This window comes from Macaca nemestrina, chromosome 10 (genome assembly GCF_043159975.1).
Source record: "Macaca nemestrina isolate mMacNem1 chromosome 10, mMacNem.hap1, whole genome shotgun sequence".
Taxonomy (NCBI): domain Eukaryota; kingdom Metazoa; phylum Chordata; class Mammalia; order Primates; family Cercopithecidae; genus Macaca; species Macaca nemestrina.
Window position 1 is genome coordinate 120,002,116 of NC_092134.1, and position 25,175 is coordinate 120,027,290.

The following is a 25,175-nucleotide window of genomic DNA, read 5'->3' on the forward strand; positions in this document are numbered from 1 at the left end:
ATAAGCTAAATATACATTTTTGAAAAGTTGATGGTAATAAAAAATGTTATAACTAGAAAGGAATTTAGGTATTAATAATGTTTTGAAGGAAATGCAATCGGAAGAGGCCTATTATTGTTATGTAGGTGCAAGACAGCACAATTTGATCATATTGCTGGAAGGACATGGGGATAAAGTATAGTATTTCTTGTTATTTTAACAGAGAAAAATTTGAACCTAGGAAAGTTTCTGATTTTAAGACCACAAAGCTAGTAATTTTGTCTCAACATTTCATTATGAAAATCACCAAATGTACAGAAAGTTGAAAGAATCATGTGAATTCCCACTTACCCAACACATGAATTCTTCATATTACATTTGTTCTCTTTGTTTTATCACATATCTACATCTTTTCGTCCTTCTATTCATACCTCTCTCCATCTTAGTTTTGATGCATTTTAAGGTAAGTTGTAGACATCAGTATACATTACCTCTTAATGCTTCATTCATATCTTTTTGTGAGACAAAATTCATATACATGAAACACAGCGGTCTTAATTTGCTAAATGCATGTACCTATATAACCCTACCATGACATAACTATCCCATCCATGCAAATTTTCTTATACTCAATTTCACCTTTACAGAGGCAATATCTGTTCTGATTTTTACTCCCACCATGGATTAGGTTTGCCTGTTCTAGAACTTCATGTAAATTGAATGACACAGTATAGATTTTTAAGTAAGGCTTCTTTTTCTAAGCATGATTTTTTGATGCTCATCAGTGATGTAGCATAGATCAATATTTTGTTCTTATAATTGCTGTATTTCATTGTATAACTATATCATCATAGTTTTTCAATCACTTGTTAATAGACATCTGTACTATTTCCAGGTTTTAGCCATCATGAGAATAAAAGCTGCTATCAACATTCTTAACAAGTATTTTGTGGCTATATGCATTTGTTTCTCTTAGGTAAATACCTAACAATGAAATCTCTGGGTCATAGGATAAGTGGGTAAATGTTCATATTTTAAGAAACTGACATCTTTTCCCAAAATGGTTGTATTGTTTTTTTATACTCACTAACAAGGTGTAGGGGTTCCAGTTCCACATGTTCATCATTTGGTGATCTTGGTCTTTCTAATTTAGTCATGCTAGTGGGTGTTTACTGGTAACACATTGTGGTTTTAATTTGCATTTATCTGATGGCTAATTATGTTGAACACTTTTTGATGAGTTTATTGGCCATTTTTTATCTTTGGGATGTGGCTATTCATATCTTTTGCCCATGTTTCATTGGGTTGCACTTTTATTATTGAGTTGTAGGAATATTTTGCACATACTATATATTAGTATGTCATCAGTTACATGTTTTGAGAATGTTTTCCTTCTAGTCTGTGGCATACATATTCATTTATTTAATAGGGTCTTTTAATGAGCAGAAGATTTTTAACTTTGATACAGTATAATTTATCATTTCTTCTAGTCCTTAGCTACTGCTTTCTGTGTCTTAAGACATCTTTGTCTTGCCTCTAAATATGTTTTCCTCCTATTCTCCTGTTTGCTTTTAGATGTTTTATAGTTTCCATTTTTATTTTTAGGACTATGATTCATTTTAAATTAATTGTGTATATGGTTTAAGGTAGGTGTCAAAGGTCTTTTGTTTTTCCAAGTGATTATCAATGTGTTCCAGCACCATTTGTGGGATAGACTTTCCGTTTCTCACAAGATTGCATTGGCACTTCTGTAAAAGAAAATTAAATCAAATGACTGTTCAATCTATTTTGGCTCTTTTTACTGTTTCTTTGATGTATTCATAGATTTTTATGCCACTAACATTTTCTCTTGCTTTGGAGTTCTTGAAGTCATAAATTATAAGTCACACAGCATTTTCTTTGCTTTTCTCCAAAGTTTGCTTTGGCTATTCTAGTTCTTTTGGGTTTCTATATACAGTTTAGAATCAGGTTTACAATTTCTCCAAAAAAAAAAAAAAAAAGCATGATGGGACCATTATGGGGATTGCATTGAATTTATAAAACAATTCGGGAGATAATTGGCATCTTCACACTATTGGGTTTCACAATGCATTCTTCATTTATTTAGGTCTTTTGTTTCCCTTTGCAATGTTTTGTAGTTTTCAGTGTAGAGGTCTTTCATGTTTTGTTAACTTTATTTCAAGTATTTTTCTTTGCTTTCCTTCTTTTATTGCATGTGAAATTTATTTCATATTTCATTTTTCAATTGTTTCTTCCATTATGTGAAATGCAATTAAATATTGAGTAAAACAACTCTATAGGATGCAAATAACTCTATAGGAAAAAACTAATAATCCAATAAAAAAGGGGCAAAAGATCTGAATAGACATTTGTCAAAAGAAGACATACAAATGGCGTTGTTAAAATGCCCTTACTACTCAAAGCAATCTACAGATTTAATGCAATCCCTGTCAAAATACCAACATTTTTCACAGAAATAGAAAAAACAATTCTAAAATTTATAGACAGCCACAAAAGACCTAGAATAGTCAAAGCTATCCTAAGCAAATAGTACAAAAATGGAGGAATCACATTACCTGATTTCATACTGCAGAGAAGTAGTAATCAAAATGGCATCGTACTGGCATAAAAACAGATATAGAGAAATGGAACAGAATATAGAATCCAGAGATAAATCCATACATCTATCGTGAAGTTATTTTTTAAAAAGCGCTAAGAACATACACTGGAGAAAGGACAGTCACTTCAGTAAATTGTTCTGGGAAAACTGGATATCTATATGCAGAAGAACAAAACTAGACCCTTGTCTCTCACCACGTACAAAAACAAAATCAAAATAGATTAAAGACTTAAATCTAAAACCTCAAACTCTGAAACTACTACAAGAAAATATTAGGAAACTCTCCAGGACATTGGACTGGGCAAAGATTTCTTGAGCAATACTCCTCAAGCACAGTCAACCAGAGCAATAATGAACAAATGGGATCACATCAAGTTAAAAAGCTTCTGCACAGCAAAGGGAAAAGTCAACAAAGTGAAGAGACAATCTGCAGAATGGGAGAAAATATTTGCAAACTGCCTGTCTGACAAGGGATTAAAGAACAGAATATATAAGGAGCTCAAACAACTCTATAGGAACAAAAACTAACAATCCAATAAAAAATGGGCAAAATATCCAGATATTTGTCAAAAGAAGACATACAAATGGCAAACAGGTATATGAAAAGGTACTCAATATCACTGACAATTGGAGAAATGTATATCAAAACTACAATGAAATATCATCTCACTCCAGTTAAAATGGCTTGTATACAAAAGTCAGGCAATAAGTAATGCTGGCAAGAATGAGGAGAAAAGGAAACCCTGGTACACTATTGGTGAAAACGTAAATTAGTACAACCACCATGAAGAACAGTTTGGAGTTTCCTTAAAAAACAAAAAGTTGAGCCACCATACAATTCAGCAACCCCACTCCTAGGTACATACCCAAAAGAAAGGAAATCAGTATATTGAATAGATATCTGCACTCCCATGTTTATTGCAACACTGTTCACAATAGCTAAGATTTTGAAGCAACCTAAGTGTCCATAAACAGACGGATGGATAAAGAAACTGTGATACATATACCACAATGGAGTACTATTTAGCCATAAAATAAGAATAAGATCCTGTCATTTGTAACCACATGGATGGAACTTGAGGTCATTGTTTAAGTGAAATAAGACAGGCACAGAAAGACAGACGTCTCATATTTTCACTTATTTGTGGGAGCAAAAAAATCAAAATAATTGAACTCATGGGGACTGAGAGTAGGAAGATGGATACCAGAGACTGGGAAGGGTAGTGGGGTGCTGGGAGAGGCAAATGGGGATGTTTAATGGAGACAAAAATTAGGAAGAATGAATAAGACCTAGTATTTGATAGCACAACCAGGTGACTACAGTCAATAATAATTTGGTTGTACATTTAAAAAAGAACTAAAAGGGTACAATTGGATTATTTTTAACAGAAAAGATAAATGCTTGAGATGATCAATGCCATATTTACTCTGATGGGATTATTACTCATTGCATACCTGTATCAAAACATTTCATGTAACCCATAAATATATACCTACAGATAAAAAATAAAATAAGATAAAATGATTTTCTATATTGACTTTGTGTCTTGTGGTGTTAAAAATTCACTTATTACTTTTAGTTATTGCTTTGTACATTCCCTAAAATTTTCTATATAAACAAACATGCCATCTGCAAATAGAGATACCTATTTTTTTTCAACCTTCTTTATGCCTTCTTTTTTCTTTTTTCTTTTTTTTCTTGTCATATTGCTGTAGCTAAGATGTCCAGTAAAATGCCAAATAGACATAAGACTGAAATCCTGTCTGGTTCCTGATTTTAGGGGAAAATGGTCAGTCTTTCATAGTTAATTGTAATGTTAGTTATAGGTTTTTCATAGTGGACCTTTATTTGCCTAGTACGTTTTCTTTTATTTAAAGCTTACTCAGGGTGTGATTAAAGTCTTGAATGGGTGTTGAATTTTATTAAAGTTTTGTTCCTATATCCATTAGGAAAATTGTATTTCTGTTAGTGTGCTAAATTGTACTGATCTATTTTTCAAATGAAGTAACAATGCATTTCTGAGAAGAACCACACGTAGTCATAATATATTATGCCAACTTGGTATCACTATATTTTATTTTTTAAGGCTTTTTACATCTATGCAATGAAGAATATTCATCTGTTATTTTCTTGTAATTCCTTTTTTCAGGCTTATACATGCTGCATTAAACTGCCTTCATAAAATGAGTTGGAAAGTGTTCTCTATTTTTCTGAAAGACTTTTTATAAGGTTAATTTTATCTCTTTCTTAAATGTTGAATAGAAATCACTAGTGAAGTCGTCTGGACCTGGAATTTGGACTAAGGGAGGATTTAAAATTATAAATTTATTTCTCTATTAGACAGAGTGTTGTATCTAATACTTTTTTATATCTAGTAAAATTACAAGTCTAAATTTTATTGTAATTTAGTAAATATGTTGTCTAATTTCCTTAGTGACTATATGGACTTTTCAGAGTATCTACTTCTTTTTATGTTAGTTTTCATAAGGTACATTTTTAAGTAATTTTCCATTTCATGTAAGTTTTTGGATCATTGTCATAATGTTATTCATGATATTTCCTGATTCTCCTTTTAAAGTATGTAGGGTATGTAGGGATAGTGCCTCTTTCATTCCTAGTATTGGTTTTTGTGTTCTTCTTTTCTTGAACTGTCTAGCTAGGGACTTATCAATTGTATTAGTCTTTTCAAAGAATGACAATATTGAGTTTGTTCATTTTATCAATTGTTCATTTTTCTATTTTATTGCTTTCTATTCATCTCTATTGTTTTCATCTTTTTTTTGGTCCTTTTTTTCTTTCCTGAGCTTCTAAGGTCGACATGCAGTTTCAAACCTTATATTGTAAAATGAATATGTAAAGCTATAAATTTTCCTCTGAGTCTTATTTTAGTTGTACTTCTTGAATTTTAAATATGTAGTATTTTTATTATAATGTATTTTAATATTATCTGACTTCTTTAGTGATTTCTTCTTTAATATGTGCATTATTAGTAATGTGTTGTTTAATTTCCAAATATTTAGAAACTTTTAGATATCTTACTGCGTGAAAAGATCAAAGGTTACTTCGTTATCTCTGTGCCTGATGTTCCTGCCGTTTATGACTCCGTTGCCTTGAGTGTGAGTAGGACCTGTGCCTGGGTTCTAGCCAATAGCGTATGGCATGGAGGAAGGTCTCAAATCAGTAGAGTCTTTACTGAGCCAGCAGACCCAGTCAGTACCTAGAACCTGGTGAGAACCTGGGGCAGAGAACCCAGCCTCGTGAGAGCCTGGAATAGAGAACTCAATTGACCCTGACTCAAAGTCCTGAATCCTAGAAACTGTGAGATAATAAATGTGTGCAGTTTTAAGCTGCTTAGTTTGTTATAATTTGTTAAGTAGCAATAAAAAATCAATAGTCTGACTGTTCTTGATTTTTTAAATTTAATTTTATTGTGGTCAGAAAATATACTCTATATGATTTCTGTTATTTCAAGTTCATTTCTCTTTGTTTTCTGACTAAACATATAACTTACACCAGTACCATATTCAGTTAATAAGTAGGTACAATCTGAAGATGTTAGAAGTATTTTTAGAGTACCAAATCTCAAACAGTTTTATAAATATCAAATAGTATGAGGTGTTTGATAGTGTTCTAATACATCTTCTAAATCTTCGTTGGTCATATGCCTATTTTTAAATGTGTCTTTCTAAAATCTGGACCCTTTTATTATTATTAAAAGTCTTTTTTATTTCCGATAATAATTGTCTTGAAGTCGGCTTTGTTTTATATTAATATAGCCACTCCAAGTTTCTTATGCTTAATTGCTTTTATTGTATATCTTTCCCATCTACTTATTTTTAATCTACTCTTTTTAATACTTAAGGTGAATCTCTTTAGATAGCACATAATTTGGTCTTTTTTTTTTAATGAATCCATTCTGAATCTACATTTAAGCTAAAAGAAGATATACATCGAGTTCATATGCCAATGTTCAGTATTTTTCACTAATGAAGTGATCAATCAACTTTTCTCGTTCTGATAAATGTTGTCCAAGCTGGATTGTCTTACGTGTGTCTTAGATTTCTTCTTTCTTAGACCGTATTCGTTTGTACTGACATTTATTCAAAGTGCAAAGTAGATTGTATCCTTGCCAAAATATTTCTAGGAAAGTCTCTGCTTCTATCTCATATTGGCTGCAAAATGTTGGTTGTAGTTCTGTGGCAGTGTAATCCTCACTTTTCTGGTCCGAGTACTTGACTTCTCAGTTTGCTCTATAGGATCATTGTTCTTTGTGCTATGCGAATGGGCGTGGTGTTTTAAACCATTTGACTAAGAAAAATCACTTACTACTTGAATAAGAATCTGTAAGGCATAAACTCAATTACATAGATACATGAATTCCATAATTCCAGGGTAATACCATGAAACATATCTTTGGGTTTGCAACACACCTATGAAGTCGGTTACACAGATACCAACTTGTGAATTATTCATATAATTAAGGCTCTTTGAAAACAAGACCAGAAGATAAAGCTGCTTTTTAAAATTTATAGACTTACATGTACATTTTGAAGAGTCTAGTTTATCCTATTATATGTCTCTTTACATCCTCCCATCTATCGTGTATGGTCAGGGTGGAAGCACTCAACATTTTGAAGTTATTACTCCTTCAATTCAAAACTCCAGAAGTACACTAACTCATATATGTTGTTTTCTTACCAAGTAAAACCATGTGGAAATATTGTACATAAAATTGCCTTTGTTACTAAAAGGCGTCATAATTACATTCAAATGCTAGTGAAGTTTAAGGAAAGATTGTACCTTTCTCTTTTTGTCTTTTTCTTTTCAGCCCTATTCCTGTATTGGGTAATGGCTTTTATTACCAAAACAATAAAACTGGTTAAGTACTGTCAGTCTGGTTTGGACATATCAAACCTGCGTTTCTGCATCACAGGCATGATGGTCATCTTGAATGGGCTCTTGATGGCTGTGGAGATCAACGTCATTCGAGTCAGGGTATGTAGCTAATGGCTTTTGTTTAGTTATTTGGATTCAAGACCCCAATATAAAAGATTACAGTTAGCCAGAAATCATTAGTATTTACAAGGATGAATGCACATATTTGATTTATATAATATAAAAATAAAGTTGAACTAATCACTAAATTCAGGCCATCAGTGTTTCAGAAATCTCAGTGTGACCCTAGAAACGATTTATTCATTCACAAATCTTGATTGATCAAATGCCTGCTATGTGTCAGATATTATGCTCAGTTTATATTACAGAAGAAATTGTTTTGAGGAGAAAGTTCAATCATCCATGATTGGTCTCAAAGCACCCCTGGGTTAAGCAAAATATTGCATTCTCAGAAATTTAAAACTGAAAAGAAAATAGTGTAATCCAGTTTGCTCATTTCACTGATGAAGAAGCAAGTAGAGATAGCTTTGATTATATATCCAAAGTAATATGGTCAAGACCCATACCTGGTTTGTAATTGCAAATCGATTGTACTTTCCACCACTTAATACTGTCAGTTACGTTGTGTGAGATACTAGAGATAGATTTTCCAGTATTCATTTTTTATCAGAGAACTTTGAACTTGATCGGTGAGTAGAAAGATAGATGCTGCAATGAATGTGGAGAGTAATCAGTTAACATCAGGAAAACATAGATCAAGAGACTCAATAATGGTGTTAACACATTTTAAAATCTAAACAATGTAAAAACCTTCATTTGGCTGACCGTGTCATAGGATATCATGAAACACTGACTCTTAGTAAAAACTATCTTTTAAAAGGTTAACTGATCTTTCAGAATTGACCCCAAGAGGATTACATGCAAAATTCTGGCATTAACTAGTTAATCTAGTCACAACAGAAGGAAATATCTCAAAGAATATTTCAGAAAAGGATGGAAGGAGGCTTTAAAATATAAATTTTGGTCAAATGAAAATGTAAAAAAGGTTGAAATTTTACTTTTAATGTGTGGAAAATAATTGGACTAATTGTTATACTGTGGAATTTTTCTTGCCACAGAGATACGTATTCTTCATGAATCCTCAGAAAGTAAAGCCTCCTGAAGACCTCCAGGATCTGGGAGTGAGATTTCTTCAACCATTTGTGAATTTGCTGTCAAAAGCAACATACTGGTGGATGAACACACTTATTATAACTGCTCATAAAAAGCCTATTGATCTGAAGGCAATTGGAAAATTGCCAATAGCAATGAGAGCAGTAACAAATTATGTTTGCCTGAAAGATGCATATGAAGAACAAAAGGTAATTTAGCATCTGTCTTCTGTGTGCTTAATTACAGAGAATGGTCCTATTGGCATGAACCCAGGAGGCAGAGCTTGCAGTGAGCTGAGATTGGGCTACTGCAGTCCAGCCTGGGCGACAGAGCAAGACTCCATCTCAAAAAATATATATACACACACACACACACACACACACACACACACGTATACACATATATACATACATATATACACATACATACATATATACACACACACATATATATACACACATATATATACACACACATATATACACACATATATATATATAAAGACACAAAGTTTAGGCCAGGCGCAATGGCTCACGCCAGTAATCCCAACACTTTAGGAGGCCGAGGTGGGTGGATCACCTGAGGTCAGGAGTTCGAGACAAGCCTGACCAACATGGAGAAACCCCATCTCTACTAAAAATACAAACATTAGCCGGGCATGGTGGCGCATGCCTGTAATTCTAGCTACTTGGGAGGCTGAGGCAGGAGAATTGCTTGAACCCGGGAGGTGGAAGTTGTGGCAAGCCGAGATCGCACCATTGCACTCCAGCCTGGGCAACAAGAGTGAAACTCTGCCTAAAAAAATAAATAAATAAAATAAAAAATAAAAAATAAGTTGACACAAAGCTTAAATCATATCTATGGTAAAGGCAAAGCAGATTTCCTTCATCTGTTTTCCTCTGTACTTTTGAATCATGTTAATTGGGGCTGGAAGACTGGAAGAACCAATGAAGTATACTTTTATTACTTGCTCAATTAATACATGAGGAAGGATAGAGTGAGTACTATCTTTTCTCTGGGACATGTCACCAAGTGGAAAGTAAGAATTAAGTTCAATGATCATGTATAACTAATCCATTACCATATAATATTAATAACTCATGAAATTTTTGTTATTGTCTTTTCACAAGCATAAGTTTGTTATATAAAGAGGTAAAATAGATACCAACTAATAATCAATTTTAAGAAATTTAAAGCCTTATATTAATTACTGACTAAAATTTAGCTTCCATAGTTCAAAATGGGAGACTAAATTAAATAAAAGGACATTGTTTGCCTCTTCCATGTATCATCCTATATGACTGCCAAAATTGGCTTCCTCTGGCACTTTTCCTAAGTATTCATTGTTGTTTTAAAAAATTTAAAGATGAGAGTCTTTGGGTATTTTCATTTTGTCTTTTATCATTCGAAATAGTCATGCATGCTACCCACAGTGATAGGTGTGTTTTCTATTGCAATCATCTGCAAATATCATTGCCATTTAAAATATTAGGATTTTCAACCACACTGGAAGGAAATAGAGTATGGTAAAACAGCTCACGAGTTTTTGGCTGTTCTCAATCAAGATCAACAAAGCATTTATGGTAAATGATGAAAATAATCTCCGTTTTGTGTCAGAAATATGTGTTATGAAATTAAATGGCAGGAAAAGGTTACAACAAATGAATCTGAGTCATTTCTCTGGTTTCACCTCTGGGAAAAGTATTGCATAAAATTTTTAAAACTGCTAAAGTAAAGATGTTTGCAGTCTTTCCTAAGCATAGCTTAATTTTTCTGAGTTCTCTTTACAAGAGAGATTAGCTTGAACTTGGTGTGTTAATGTCTACATAAACTTTGGAAAACAAATCATTTATTTTAACAGGGGGTTACACTGGGAACATAATTGAACTCTACTCCAGTGAGTTGAATTCCTTGTCACAGTGAAAAAACTTTATCTACCTCCTCCCTAAGTTTTATGATGATTGCTCAGGTCTTAAAATTGTATTTACAACAAACAACTGTAGCTATGTAAAGCCAAGTTGACTCAAGTATAAATGCTGTTCTTCATTTTGCATTTCTTTGAGGAACACCTAGGAAACACAAGTCTACCATAATTTTTTAAAGTATTGACTACCATTCAGGGAGATAAGAAATACCATGGAGAAGAAACAACTTGAAGTTGGGATAATCTGTTTTGTTTAGTTTGCAATCATTGGATAGGCAAACCTGTAGTGATCTAGTAACTCCAGAAATCTTGACCAGTCTGCCTGTAACCTTGATCTTTGTGCTTTACTCTTTTGCTTGCTATGTAATGCTATTTGGCAATTTTCGTGACAAATATACATTTACCAAATCAAAGAAAAGTGAAAATGAATTAGGCTTTAAGGATCCTGTGATAACTAAAATAATACAGTCTTAGAAAAACTGTCTTGTTTACTTCTTATTCTCTCTATTTTATTAAAATGCATTCAGTAGCTACTATTTGCATAGAAGGCAAGGATACAGAATTATGCATGCTGTGCTGAAAGGCACACATTAACATCAACTTTTAAACCCTTAAAATATTTTTTGAAGTATAAGAAGGAATTTCCATACTTGAGATTAGTTACTGCTCTAAGCAGTTTTATTTTGTTACATCTGTTTTGGTTTTTTTTTTTTCCCCCAGAAAAAAGTTGCAGATCATCCAAATCGGACTCCATCTATATGGCTTGCAATGTACAGAGCTTTTGGGCGACCAATTCTACTTAGTAGCACATTCCGCTATCTGGCTGACTTACTGGGTTTTGCTGGACCTCTTTGTATTTCTGGAATAGTTCAGCGTGTGAATGAAACCCAGAATAGGACAAACAACACAACTGGAGTAAGTTCCTGGTGCTTTTCAAAGGAAACATATTATTGGTGGATTTCATTGTAATTGTCACTTTTTATTAATGCAGTTTTATGAGTTGTTCAAAAAGGCTTTTTTTTTTTTCAGAGAATTGAATGCTTTTTAAAGGAAAGAAAACAGTAATTTTCCTTTCAGAAAAAAATCATGTGTTTATGTATTTATTCATTGAATGAATCTGCCCAACAAAATTATTTCTCAGATTCAGAGCCTGTAAACATTTAATAAGCACTCACTGTGTGCCAGAAACTTTGTGTAGAAATTGCGCATTGATTGTTTTATTTAATCTTTATAGCAATCCTTTAAAGAATTTTTTTACATGAGAGGTGGCTGAGTCACTTCTTTAGAGGCCTATGACCAATAACACTAGAAATGTGGTTTGTAATATTGTACATTTCTCTTTTCTTATATAATAAAAACCACCACCCTGTTTCACAATGATCAGGGCAAGTCACATTGTGATATTTTATTAGATATTATGTTATTATATTGGGGCTAATAGTATAAAATACTATGTGTTTACTATCATAAATATATAATTTTTATTTTCTATTTTTAATAAAGACTGCATTGTGAACTTCCTACTTTCTTTCTAAGATAAGTATTGATTTTCGTAGTTCCACAAATAGAAACTATCACCAGATGAATCCATTTTCCTTTTCTATTCTCTCAATGTGATTTCCTGCCGTCTTTCCATCACCTATTAAAATGTTATGCAATATGAGAACTGACATTAAATGTTGCCTCTTCGGTGAGGCCTTTTCTGATCGTCCTAGTTGGAATTTGACCCCCGTTGACAGTCCCTTAACACACTCTTTACTTTATGTTGGCACTTACTGAAGCCCATTACTTAGAGATATGCTTATCTACCTAGGTTGTAAGCTTATGAAACAATTACGGTGAGCCATTCATATTTGTGTTCACAATGCTTAGCCCAGATCCTTGCATACATTAGTGTTCAATTATAATTGAAATGAACCAGATATTTTCACCACTGAATACACTTTGGTGATGTTTTGTCTCTACTAGCCTAATTACATACGGATATCTAAATTCCACAGAGTTTATCCATTACCCTTCTCCCTTACACATATCAGTCAGATGTTTTGCTGAGAAGGAATAGGACTTGTACATTTGTATATATTCCCACGAAAAAAGAGGAAGGGACCAGAAGTAAAATTCTACTAGGTCTAAATCATAGAAAATAAAGAGTGTCCAAACTGATATAATGTACTTAGTCAAATGTTATCTTTCCTTCTTTTCTAACAAACAAGTTACCATATGCTATTGTTACAAACAAAAATCAATTCTGGATATCCTTAGGCTGAATTCAGTCATATTCCTACTAAAACAAAATTTTGTAAGTCATGTTTTGTTACTGGTAGTGTTGCACGGGTGATATAGACAAATTACCTATTTTACAATTTGCTATTTATTTTATTAGTATAAATTAAGATATCTGAAAATCAGAAAAAGGCAACTGAGTAGAATTATTTTAAACTAATAAGGCTACCAAAATTGTATATTTGTTCCATTGGTCTTGCTGACCAGCTATCAATTTTGTAGCTTCTACTTCCAAATTAGAGTGTAAACTAACTTGCCTTTTTATTTACTGCTTACCATTTTACTAAAGTTGGATATACCTTTGCAGGAAATGCATTCTAATTTTTTTAAATACATTTTACCTTTTTTTTCTTCAATTAGGCATTTCCGTCACTCATTAATCAGGGATTTTATGGATTTGTATTGTATTTCACTGGTTTGCATTGTATTTCACTGCTGTATTATAGACACATTGAATTTTTATATTTAAATACTATGCATCTTGTAGTAAATGCAAACTGTACACCTGGTCTATGAAAAGACGAGTTTTAATTTGTCACATTTTTTCTTTGGGGACAAGATTTCAGAAACGCTCTCATCAAAGGAATTTCTTGAAAACGCTTATGTTCTAGCAGTTCTTCTCTTCTTGGCTCTTATTCTGCAAAGGACATTTTTGCAGGCTTCCTACTATGTAACCATAGAGACTGGCATTAACCTCCGTGGAGCTCTGCTGGTATGTAAAGGCTGTGAATGATACTTGTTTCCTAAGAATGCTATATACCATTCAGTGATAAGAATAATAGCTTCAGTTTTGTTTCTTCATTCCATTTTCACTTTGGTATTACAACAACGTTTCTATGATCTACTTAATGACAGAAACAGAGCTAATTAATAAATCTGTTGAATTAAAAATAACTTTAAAATAATGTGAAGAAAAATATTTTGAAATCTTGCATTTACTTACCTTTTTCTGTTTGTTCTAGAGCTTATGCTTAAAGTTTAATGCATATTTTTACTATATCACTAGAAAAAAATAAGTCTGTATTTTGTTGACATAAGTATACTGAAATAGAAATAACTGTAGTGGTTGATTTAAGAAGATGACCTTATAGAATTTTTCTTTTTTTTTTTCAAAAAAAATTAAATGTTTATTTATTTTCAGTGAAAATAATCATAGTGTCAATTTTAAATGTAGAACTTTATGTACTCTTTTTTTTTTTTTTTTTTTTTTGGTAGGCCATGATTTATAACAAAATCCTTAGGCTCTCTACGTCTAACTTATCCATGGGGGAGATGACTCTGGGACAGATCAACAACTTAGTTGCCATTGAAACTAATCAACTCATGTGGTTTTTGTTCCTGTGTCCCAATCTATGGGCTATGCCTGTTCAGGTAGGTAGATCAATATAAGTATGATTTTTGTTTGCAGAGGAAATAAAACAAAAAGAACAGTAACGTATTTAGCTCATAAAAGGTGTCTAGTTTTTTAATGTGCAAATATTACGCTCTTTTATAGAAAAGGAAGCTGAGACTCAGAAATGGTATAGCATAGGTTAAGAAAGAGAAATTTGAAATTATACTGCTTGGGTTCAAATATCTGCCCTGCCCCTCATTTACACAAGGGCTTAACTCCTCAAAGCCCTAGTTTTCTTAACTGTAAATGAGAATAATAATAGTATCTTTCTCATAACGTTCTGGTAATTGTCAAGGTTAAATAGATTAATAGGTCTATAACATCTAGCGTAGTGCCCAGCATTTCCTGGGCATCCAGTAATTGTTAGTTGTGAGTATTATCGCCTCGATTCACGTAAGTCACAGAGCCATGGTTTGACCCCTTTTATTTTGGCAAGCTCTCTTATAGTATTTCTAAACGAGAGCAATTGCTTTAATCAATCCCATAGTTTCAATAGTTAGCATATTGCAAAATGTCAAACTGTATAAAATGGTAGGAACAGTGACAAACTGGAGTGCTATTTAGCTATTTCCTATGTAAAATAACATTTTAGTTAAAGACACGTTGTCTTCTTCCCCTAATTGGCTAAAAATGGCAAAAGAAATATACTCAGTTTTTAGGCCAGGTGCAGCGGCTCACGCCTGTAATCCCAGCACTTTGGGAGGCCGAGGTGGAAGGATCACCTAAGGTTGGGAGTTCGAGACCAGCCTGAGCAACATGGAGAAACCCCGTCTCTACTAAAAATACAAAAAATTAGCTGGACGTGGTGGTGCATGCCTGTAATCCCAGCTACTCGGGAGGCTGAGGCAGGAGAATCGCTTGAACCTGGGAGGCGGGGGTTGCAGTGAGCCGAAATCGCGCCATTGCACTCTAGCCTGGGTGACAGAGTGAGAATCCATCTCAAAAAAAAAAAAAGAAAAGAAAAGAAAAGAAAAGAAATATACTCAGTTTTTTCCTCTGTATAAGCTGGACATTTTTAATTATCTCAAGTGTTGCATTCTGTAGATGAAGCTCAAGTACTAGATCTTATTTGATACAATCTGTCATCTAAGTCCCTGTGTCTCACATTTATTAAAGTGCATAAAGTAATAAAGAAGATGCTAGTTTTTAACTTATTGTTTGCCTTTTCATTTTTTAATAGAAAACCAAGGCAAATAAAAGTGTGTAGTATGCACAGTGCTTGTCACAAAGTAGGATTTAAGATGTACTTCGTCTCATTTTATCAAAATGTACTTATATAAAGGTGGATTAGGTAGCTGCCTACGTAGTATAATTTCAAGTGCACCAAAAATCTCTGAACGACTGCATCATGGGTGACCTTAAGGAATTTTTTGTTTTTATTGGATTTCCCAAACTACCTAATTAGCTAGGCAGTAAACGTGTCATTGCCCCCAGAAAGCTGCTATTAAGCTATTACCATTACCATATAGGCATAAATTATATACTTGAACTGCATGGATACAGTTCATTAATTGATGTTTTGGGCCGTGATAAATCAGAGAGAGAGAGGATAGGAAAGCAGGGGTAAATTCTGAGTTTTAAAGGGAAAAGAAGACAATAGCAAACCAGAGAAGATAGGTCTGAATGGTTTTGCCCTTGGTTTGGGGAAAGAGAAGTATATTAAGACAGGGCACCAACTTTAGCTTTTTAATAGTTTTAGTTACCCCCAGTCTTCTTGTCAGTAAGTGACGTCTGGAGTCATAAGGAGGTGAGGAGCTCAGCTCATTCTCTTTTAGTCCACGGACAATCATCCTCTACTCACATGATGCTGCCCGCTATTTTTCATCCTCTCAGCCTTGAAAAGCTAGTACAATTCCAAGAGAATATAGAATGTCAAATTTATGGTGGGTGACAGCATTTTCAAGAAAAAATTTATGCCCTTTTAAAAATTTGAAGACTACTTTAGAAGCTCAAAAGCGTCATGGGACCACTTTGCAACTTCATGCAATAAATTGGTTTGACATCAGTTGTACAGATTATCGTACTAAAAATTCATTCCTAGCACTTAGCCTTCCCCAAATAAATCAGAGTAAAACCCAACTGTCACAGTTGGGTTGACTTGATGGTTAATTCTGTCCCTCTGGAGAACCTTAATACTGTTGACTTCCAAATAAACTTAATATAATAATTAAGAAATACTACATTTACACTAAAAATTATTTCCTTTCATGCAATGGCTCCCACACCCCCATTCATTTTCCCTTTTCCATGTGTTTTTCTCTCTAGATCATAATGGGCGTGATTCTGCTCTATAATTTACTTGGATCAAGTGCATTGGTTGGTGCAGCTGTCATTGTGCTCCTTGCGCCAATTCAGTACTTTATTGCTACAAAGTTGGCAGAGGCTCAGAAAAGTACACTTGTAAGTAACATCTTTTGGAAATTTAAATACAAAAATCGAGAAATGCTGTTTTAATTTTATAATGTAGGAAATTAATACTTGCCACTCAAGATAATTTGGAAACAATTATATTTCACTTCAGTTCTTCGGCAGCAAATGTGTATTTTCCATGTTGCAAAAACAATTCTTAAAAGTGGATTGGAAATTCAAAACTTGATGATCGTAGACCCGAAATACTAGAATTACAGTTCCTGATGTTTTAAAGTACCATGAGGTGATAAGGCTTTCAGTCTTCTTAGATCACTTGTCTAAAGAATCCTCTTAAGCGTACTTTGAGGCTACTGAATGTCAGTTATTGACATGCAAGAAATGGATCAAGGCACAAGGGAAGCGTCAAGTTTGCTGCTTCTGAAATTATTCTTCCCTAGGGTAGACTCAAACCATGTGAAGATCTATGGGGTCACACTGACATGTTTCAGTGGCAGCTGCTCTTGCTGAATATGTTTCTGGTCAACTTGGCAAGCAAGAAAAAGCCCAGTTACTGACCATTTCTGGCTTCAATTTTCCATGAAATCATTTTATTTGAGCATGAATTTGCTGTTTATAGGGAAATATTTGCAAATAATAAAATTGTTGACAGCATGTTTACAAATAAAGTTTGATTAAATATGAGCCAGGCTGTCTGTAAATCAGGCATAAAATGTAGAGATGTTGCCACTGACGGGATTGTTTCTCAAGTTCGTGTTTCTACTGTGACAAGCGAGTTGCATGTCACGCAAGCGGTTTTTATCACTTGTTTTTCTGCTACTTTAGGTAGGTCACTCATTATTTCCGTCTGAGCCATCTATCCTTTTTACTCCAGCACACAAATACAGAAAGGTGTGGAAGAGCAGCTTAAGAGAGACGTGATGAGTCCTAAACATCTGTCTTTCGTTTAGCTATTCATACCATAATCATTTACTCATTGAACAATCATTTGATAGGCATTTAAGACCCTGTAAAGACAAAACATTGAACAAAAACCAGGCTGTTTGCTACTTTTGCTTTCTCTTATCTGTCTTTTGACCACTCTACTGCCCCCTTTGATAGTTAATTAGTCACACTGCACTTTGTTAGTAATTCTAGTATAACGTGGTGATAAAGGAAGCTGAAAACAGCTGGCTAAATTGAAGCTTTTGTATCTGCTACAAATCTCTCTACAATTATTGCAAGTTATAAATGAATCTAAATTAGGCCTTAACCAAGAGCTTACAAAGAAGTATGTGGAAATCTCTTGATAGCTAAGATAATAGGCTTAGTTTCAATAACTGAATTATGAAGATGAAATATGAATGCACATAACACTGTACCTTCATATTTTCAAATAAGAAGCCCACTAACTTTTCTTAAATTTATTATTTTTCTTCCTGTAAGTATGAGTGATAGAGTTGACTGGAGAAGAAAATAAGTTAGATGTTAGGAGTCATTATAAATCTCCTTATTAGTTATTTAAATTTATGTCTATATTATCTGCAGACATGATTCAAGGAAATCATGTGAAACTTTAGAAAATTGTTTTTAGCTTTTACGTAAACCACAGCAACAGAGACATACATGTTTTTAGGTGGAAAGAAATGTTGAGACCATCTCACTAAGCTCTTTATGTCACGAAGCACAAAGGGCTTAACTGCTTCTCCTGGGAATTTCACAACCTAATTAGTGAGTGACGTGACCAGTCAGAAATCAAGATCTCCTCAATCCCCGTCCATTACATGGTCCTGCCTTTCTGATTCACTTGGATGCAACCAGTATTATTTTTCTTCCTTTGTTTTATAGGATTATTCCACTGAGAGACTGAAGAAAACAAATGAAATATTGAAAGGCATCAAACTTCTAAAATTGTATGCCTGGGAACACATTTTCTGCAAAAGCGTGGAGGAAACAAGAATGAAAGAACTGTCTAGTCTCAAAACCTTTGCACTTTATACATCACTCTCCAGTAAGTTGCTGTTGCTGTAAGAACAGGCGACTTTAAGGGCAACCAGAATAACCAACAGTCTGTTCAGTTTAGATTGTGATCAGTGAAACATTCTAGTTCTTCAATGACACCTATTTATTTTCTAAATGTGTGCTGTCCAATAGCCGCCAGCCACACGAGGCTATCTGTTTACATTTAAATTAAAGACCGAAGTATGCCCAGGTTTAGAGTCAAGTAGACCTGAATTTGATTCCTCACAACTAGTGTGCCCTTGACTATGTTACTCTACAAACTGAAATCCTTGGTTTTCTTCATCAGTAAAATGAAGATGGTGATGATAATGGTAACTGTGATTAAAACCCTTGTATCAGTTCAGTTAGGATAAATAGTTGGTTTTCAGTAAAAATGTGTTTACTGAAATTGATTTGACTACATTATGATTGATCTTCTTGTCCCCAAACACTCTTTAACTCTTTTTGCATTTGTCTCAGAGTACTCACAGGTAGCGCTTGTGGCTGCAGCTTTTATGCCGAGAAAACTTTGCCACAAAACATCTTGCTTTTATTATGATTTTGCATCACTCTAGGATATCGACTCTGGAAACAAAAGACATCATTCTATTTGTAGCATTCTGTTTTTAGTAGTTGTGTTTCCGTTTACAAAATATAGTAACTCTCTCAATTGCTAAAAATGTCAAATCCTAGAAAACATAGCATTCTTATGCATGATGTTAACATCTTTCTCGAACAGCGTTGGCCGAAGATTCATTTGATGAATCCGATTTTTTCCTAAATAGATGATTCAGATGATTGTGACAGTTCTCTTCTTAGTTCTGTTTAGAAATACCTCCAAGAACAGTTTTTACATTTTATTTTCACGTTAAAAATCAATCAGATTTGCTTCAGCCTCAAAGAGTGTGTTTATGTAAAACTAAATGAGTACTGGCAGTGAGCTACGCCTTTTATTTTCTAAACGGGAAAAGGGTTAAAAATATTTGCAGCTTTTTAGCTTGTCTCCTTGGGAGCTTATGACTTGATATTTTCTTGAAGATTGTCAAGAAAATACAGCCATTTTTGAAAACTGAGGAGAAAAAAATATATCATTTTCAGGTGAAGGAAGCCCAACTTCATTCACAGAAAACCCTTTGTTCCAATATATTTTCAAGAATTTCAAAATACAGAGTTATTTCATCTTCAACTCTAACTTGTAAAAGCAACTGTTTCAAAAATATTACTTTTTTTCCTCAAAGTATGACTCTGAGTATTCTTATGAATAACAGGGTTTATGTTAGTATAATTTACACAAACTTAGAAAAACTACTCCCACTGATATTTGGTTTGATTTATGTGTCAGTTTTGCTCATCTCTGTTGCTCCCAAGACCGTTAGCAAATTAAAATTTGAGAAGTTTATATATTGTTTCCTCTTGAATTATAAACTCCTTTAGAGTTTAAAGATTATAAACATTTCTTTTGTGAAATAGATTTAGAGAAAATATTTGGCTTATATAACTCTTTTATTCTAATCCTAACGCTTGATGCATTAGACGTAAAGTTGGGAGGAGTTTTATCTTCCAGCAATGCACCACTAACACGGTGTCAAGATGCTAGAAGACAGGATGATCAAGATTCACTCACTTATATTGTACTACTCTAAGTTGGTGACCCCTTCGATATACATCCTTCTCTTCAGAGGACTGCAATTCTCATAAGAAGGATGGATGCAGCCAGAAATAATGACAGCAGCAACAACAAAGATATATTGAGAGTATACCTAGCCAACTATTGCCATAAGTGGTTTTTCATATACCATCTCATTTAATTATTACAACAGCCCAGGGGTTTTGATTCTATTATTTATTTATTTTTATATATTTTTTGAGACAGGGCCTCACTCTATCACCCAGGCCGGAGTGCAGCAGTGCAAACTTAGCTCACTGCAGCCTTTAATTGCTGGGCTCAAGTGCCTCAGCCTCGCAAAGTGCTGGGACTACAGGCATGAGTCACCATGCCTGGACTAGATTTTATTATTAACTGCACTTTAGAAATTAAAAGATTGATGTATACAGAACTTAGGTAGCTTGAACTTCTTTGAAATCATCCAGCTGCTAAAGGGCTGAGGTAAGATGAGAATCCAGCGTGTGTGTCTCTAGAGATGAGAGTTGGGTTGGTATTTGAGTCAAATCCAAGAGGAGAGAAGGTAGAGGAGGCCAACCTAGGGGAGAGCAATAAGAAGTAATGAGGGGTAAACTACATTATCCTGTGTTCTTGATAGGCAGCTGGGATTCTTGAGTCAATGGGGCAAAATTCCAGTTTGACCACTTCAAGTTTTATTATTTTGTTCAGTACAGTCTTTTTGGTGGTGAGTTGAACAGAGCTGGCTATAAATCTTAGCTCTGACACTTTGTAGTAGTATGGCCTTGAGGAAATTACTTATATCCTCCTTGCCTCAGTTTCTTAATCTGTAACATGAGCTAGTAATAATATCTACCCTGTAGGATTGTAAAGATTGAAGAAAATAATGAATACTACAAACATTTATTGAGCGCACACTCCATCTCAGGCACTATGTCAAGTGCTTCATATGCATCTGCTACAAAGCAGGTTAAAAGAAAAGAATACACTTAGAAAATAGGGTTACAATACAGCAAAAAAAAACTATCATCAGAGTGAACAAACTACACAATGGGAGGACATTTTTGCAATCTATCCATCTGACAAACGTCTAATATCCAGAATCTACAAGAAACTTAAACAAATTTATGAGAAAAAAAAACCCTATTAAAAAGTGGGCAAAGGACATGAACAGACACTTCTCAAAGAAACACTTCTCAAAGGAACACTTCTCAAAGGAAGACATTTATGTGGCCAACAAACATGAAAAAAACTCAACATCACTCATCATTAGAGAAATGCAAATCAAAACCACAACGAGATACCGTCTCACGCCAGTCAGAATGGCAATTATTAAAAAGTCAAGAAACAACAGATGCCGGTGAGGTTTTGGAGAAATAGGAACGCTTTTACACTGTTCATGGGAATGTAAATTAGTTCAACCATTGTGGAAGACCAGTGTGGTGATTACTCAAAGACCTAGAACCAGAAATACCATTTGACCCAACAGTCTCATTACTGAGTATATACCCAAAGGAATGTAAATCATTCTATTTTAAATATATATGCTGCGTACATTTATTGCAGCTCTATTCACAATAGCAAAGACATGGAATCAACCCAAATGTCCATCAGTGATAGCCTGGATAAAGGAAATGTGGTACATGTACACCATGGAATACTATGCAGCCATAAAAAGGAATGGGATCATGTCCTTTTCAGGAATATGGATGGAGCTGGAAGCCATTATCCTAACCCAGGAACAGAAAACCAAACACCACATGTTCTCACTTATAAGTGGGAGTTGAATAATGAGAACACACGGACACAGGGAGGAGAACAAAACACACTGGGGCCTATGAGGAGGGCAGTGAGGAGTAAAGTAGCTAATGCATGCTGGGCTTAATAGGTGTAGCAAACCACCACGGCACATGTTTATCTATGTAACAAGCCTGCATATCCTGCACATGTATCCCAGAACTTAAAATAAAATAAAATAAGGTGACAATAGTCAGAGAAAGAAGGTTGAGACAGAAATGTGGCTCCTCATCTGTGTTATTACAAAACTCAGATCAGTGTTTGGATTCGTGGTACTGTTGAGTCTGTGTTTGACAACTAAGTCATATCTGGACTGGCAAAAGCACAGTCTGATTCTGTTCTATGTACAGTGGTAAGGATAATTCCTGAGAGCAGAAGATTTTAAAAACCCGAGTCCTCTACTGTTAAGATAATTAGATTCTAGCTTCTCACTCTGCTGTTGCCTGGCTCTGTTATCAACATCAGTTCATCTTTGGTTTCTCGGTTCCTAAAATTCTATAGTTTATGACTGTACGACTATAGATCATCAACTTCGATTTTTATTTTTACTGTTACTTCCAAACACTAGTATTTCAGGCTAAAATGTGAGTTTTTCTTATTTCAACTAGGCATATCATGCTGATCCAATGATAGTTAAATATATTCCAGGAGAGGTATTTAGACATGCAGAGAGTCCAGGCTATGGAGTTATTTTATTAACAGAAAGGGTCATAAATGAATATTAATATCACTGCTGGAAAGGGAACTTGAAGTGATATCAAATTCTTGTTTTTAATCTGTGTAATAACCTGATTTCACATATTTAAATTAGTTTAGTGGACTAAACAAAAGATAGACTGTAACCCCTCTCTAGAATACGCATTTGTTAAGTTCTAATAATTTTTATCATTAAAGGATGATTTTATATGAATTCTAACATTTCATAAGAAAAAAATTCAATAAAGAAAAAAAGATACTGGTTAAGACTAATGTATGGGAGCTCATAAAACTGCAGACAAGTAGGTACTAACTGTGAAATGTTTGTGGACTCCAGACACAATGACATTTAATACTCTGTTCTTCCTGTCTTCAAAGAAAGTTAAAGCAATAATAGATGATTAAAGTTACTGAAAATGTTTTCACAGTTCAATGAAAAATAATGCATTTTATTTCTTTCCACAGTCTTCATGAATGCAGCAATTCCCATAGCAGCTGTTCTTGCTGTAAGACACTTTTTCTTGCTTTTAGAAATGAAACCAAGTCAGTGTTTATAAATGATTTATGAGCAAGAATGTGTGGGTAGTAATGTATATTACCTCACCTCTGTGACTTCCTTCTATTACCATCTCCATTGCAAGAGTTCTAATCCAGAGTTTCTCAATAAAGACACTATGGACATTTTGATCCAAATAAATTTTGTTCTAGGGGCTGCCCTCTGTGTTAGGACGTTTAGCAGCATCCCTGGCTTCTAGCTACCAGGTGCCAGTAGCAACCTCAGTTACAACAATCAAAACATTGCCAAATGTACACTGGTACATTTGCAAACATTGCAAAATGAACAGTGGTTGGGAATTAACTGTTCTAATCTCAATGATCTAGTTCCCAGACATTCTTACAACAGGATGGAGCTACATCAGCAACCAGAAAATCTTATAATTGCATTATATTTCATACTAAAGTGACAAACTCGGCAACTGGTATTATTTGTAGAAATGTAATTAGCTGGGCATGATGGCGCATGCCTGTAGTCCCAGTTAATTGAGAGGCTGAGGTGGGAGGATCACCTGAGCCTGGGGAGGTCGAGGCTGCAGTGAGCCATGATCACGCTACTGCACTCCAGCCTGGGCAATGAAGTGATACCCTGTCTCAAAAAAAAAAAAATGTAAATAAGTATTCTTTGGGTATTAATGCTGACAGTTTTAGTAAAGATCCACAGTGAGGACCCCAAAACAAGAGAACATTATTTTTTCTCCTGGAATATTTAGTATTGCTTGGAAAGGGCTTGACTGGTTGTCAAAAACTCTGGGTTCTCCACCCCTTTATTCCTCCTACTTAGTAACTGACAGAGTCAATTATGTAATCTGTAAGTAGAATTTTTTTCTAACTTTCTCATAAGTTTGCCACCATAATTGCAGGTAAACCTTTCAGGACTCACCAAAAGCAAGTACTGTTTTAATTAGGGAGTTTTGGATGAAGTCATTGTTATCATAGTTACAATGGACATACTGGCGTAGCAGAACATGTTAGGTTTTTCAGATAAGACTGAATGTACGCATGTGTGAAACTTTTTCCAGCTTTCTCTAAAGAACTCCTTTCTTTGCACAGACTTTTGTGACCCATGCGTATGCCAGTGGAAACAATCTGAAACCTGCAGAAGCCTTTGCTTCACTGTCTCTCTTCCACATCCTGGTCACACCACTGTTCCTGCTCTCCACAGTGGTCAGATTTGCAGTCAAAGCCATCATAAGGTATGCACTGAAGTGTTTGACATTTTTTGCTTATTGATAATAGAAATGATGTGTGCTGTGTGTGCTAATGGGAGTATTTGAAAAAAATATTTTAAAAGAACATTAAAATCACTACCAGGAGATAACCATTGTTAAAAATTATGGTATGCTACTTTTCAGTCTTTTATTTATTTCATGTAAAAATAATTATTTCAAAACAAAAATTTTAAATTTATCTAGTATTTGTCTCCTGATTAAACTTTTCTTAAATTATTCTCCCCTCATTTAAGTTTTATAATATGCCATGTTTACTGACTATGTAATATTCTATGTCGGAAATATTCTAATTTATTTAATGATTACCTTTTAATTGAACATTTAGAATGGTTCTGTTTTCTCCCGAAGTTCACACATTTCTGTTTATCTTTAAACTTTTCTCTGATGATTTTCTCAGGTTGGATTTCTAGAAGTGAGGATACTAGTTTTAATAATATGCACATTTTTGAGGTCCTTGATGAATGTGTTGCTTTCCACTGAAGTGGTGGTAAGTCAAGGAGGGCACATATTTTTAAGATTTTTAAAAATGAATACAGCCATAATGTTTTCCACTAAAGCTGTGCCAGTTTATATTGGCAACAATAGTGACAGAGAATGTTCACATCATCACATTTACTATTTTAATTTTAGTTTAATCTGGAAAAAGATCCAGGCTTAAAGTCTCTGAAAATGGTAAGAA

General features: G+C 34.1%; 1 protein-coding gene across 4 annotated transcripts in view; it reads left to right on the forward strand.

Moving 5' to 3' along the window:
* The window catches only part of LOC105492191 (ATP binding cassette subfamily C member 9), a 140,633-nt gene that overhangs the window by 15,416 nt on the left and 100,042 nt on the right, over nt 1–25,175 (forward strand). For all 4 annotated transcript variants that reach the window (XM_071072075.1, XM_071072073.1, XM_071072076.1 and 1 more), the window contains 9 exons: nt 7,429–7,595; nt 8,615–8,857; nt 11,293–11,487; nt 13,415–13,567; nt 14,071–14,226; nt 16,514–16,648; nt 18,443–18,605; nt 23,175–23,215; nt 24,318–24,460. In XM_071072075.1, coding sequence (XP_070928176.1) covers nt 7,429–7,595; nt 8,615–8,857; nt 11,293–11,487; nt 13,415–13,567; nt 14,071–14,226; nt 16,514–16,648; nt 18,443–18,605; nt 23,175–23,215; nt 24,318–24,460 — 1,396 coding nt within the window. The remainder of the gene's footprint in view (nt 1–7,428; nt 7,596–8,614; nt 8,858–11,292; nt 11,488–13,414; nt 13,568–14,070; nt 14,227–16,513; nt 16,649–18,442; nt 18,606–23,174; nt 23,216–24,317; nt 24,461–25,175) is intronic.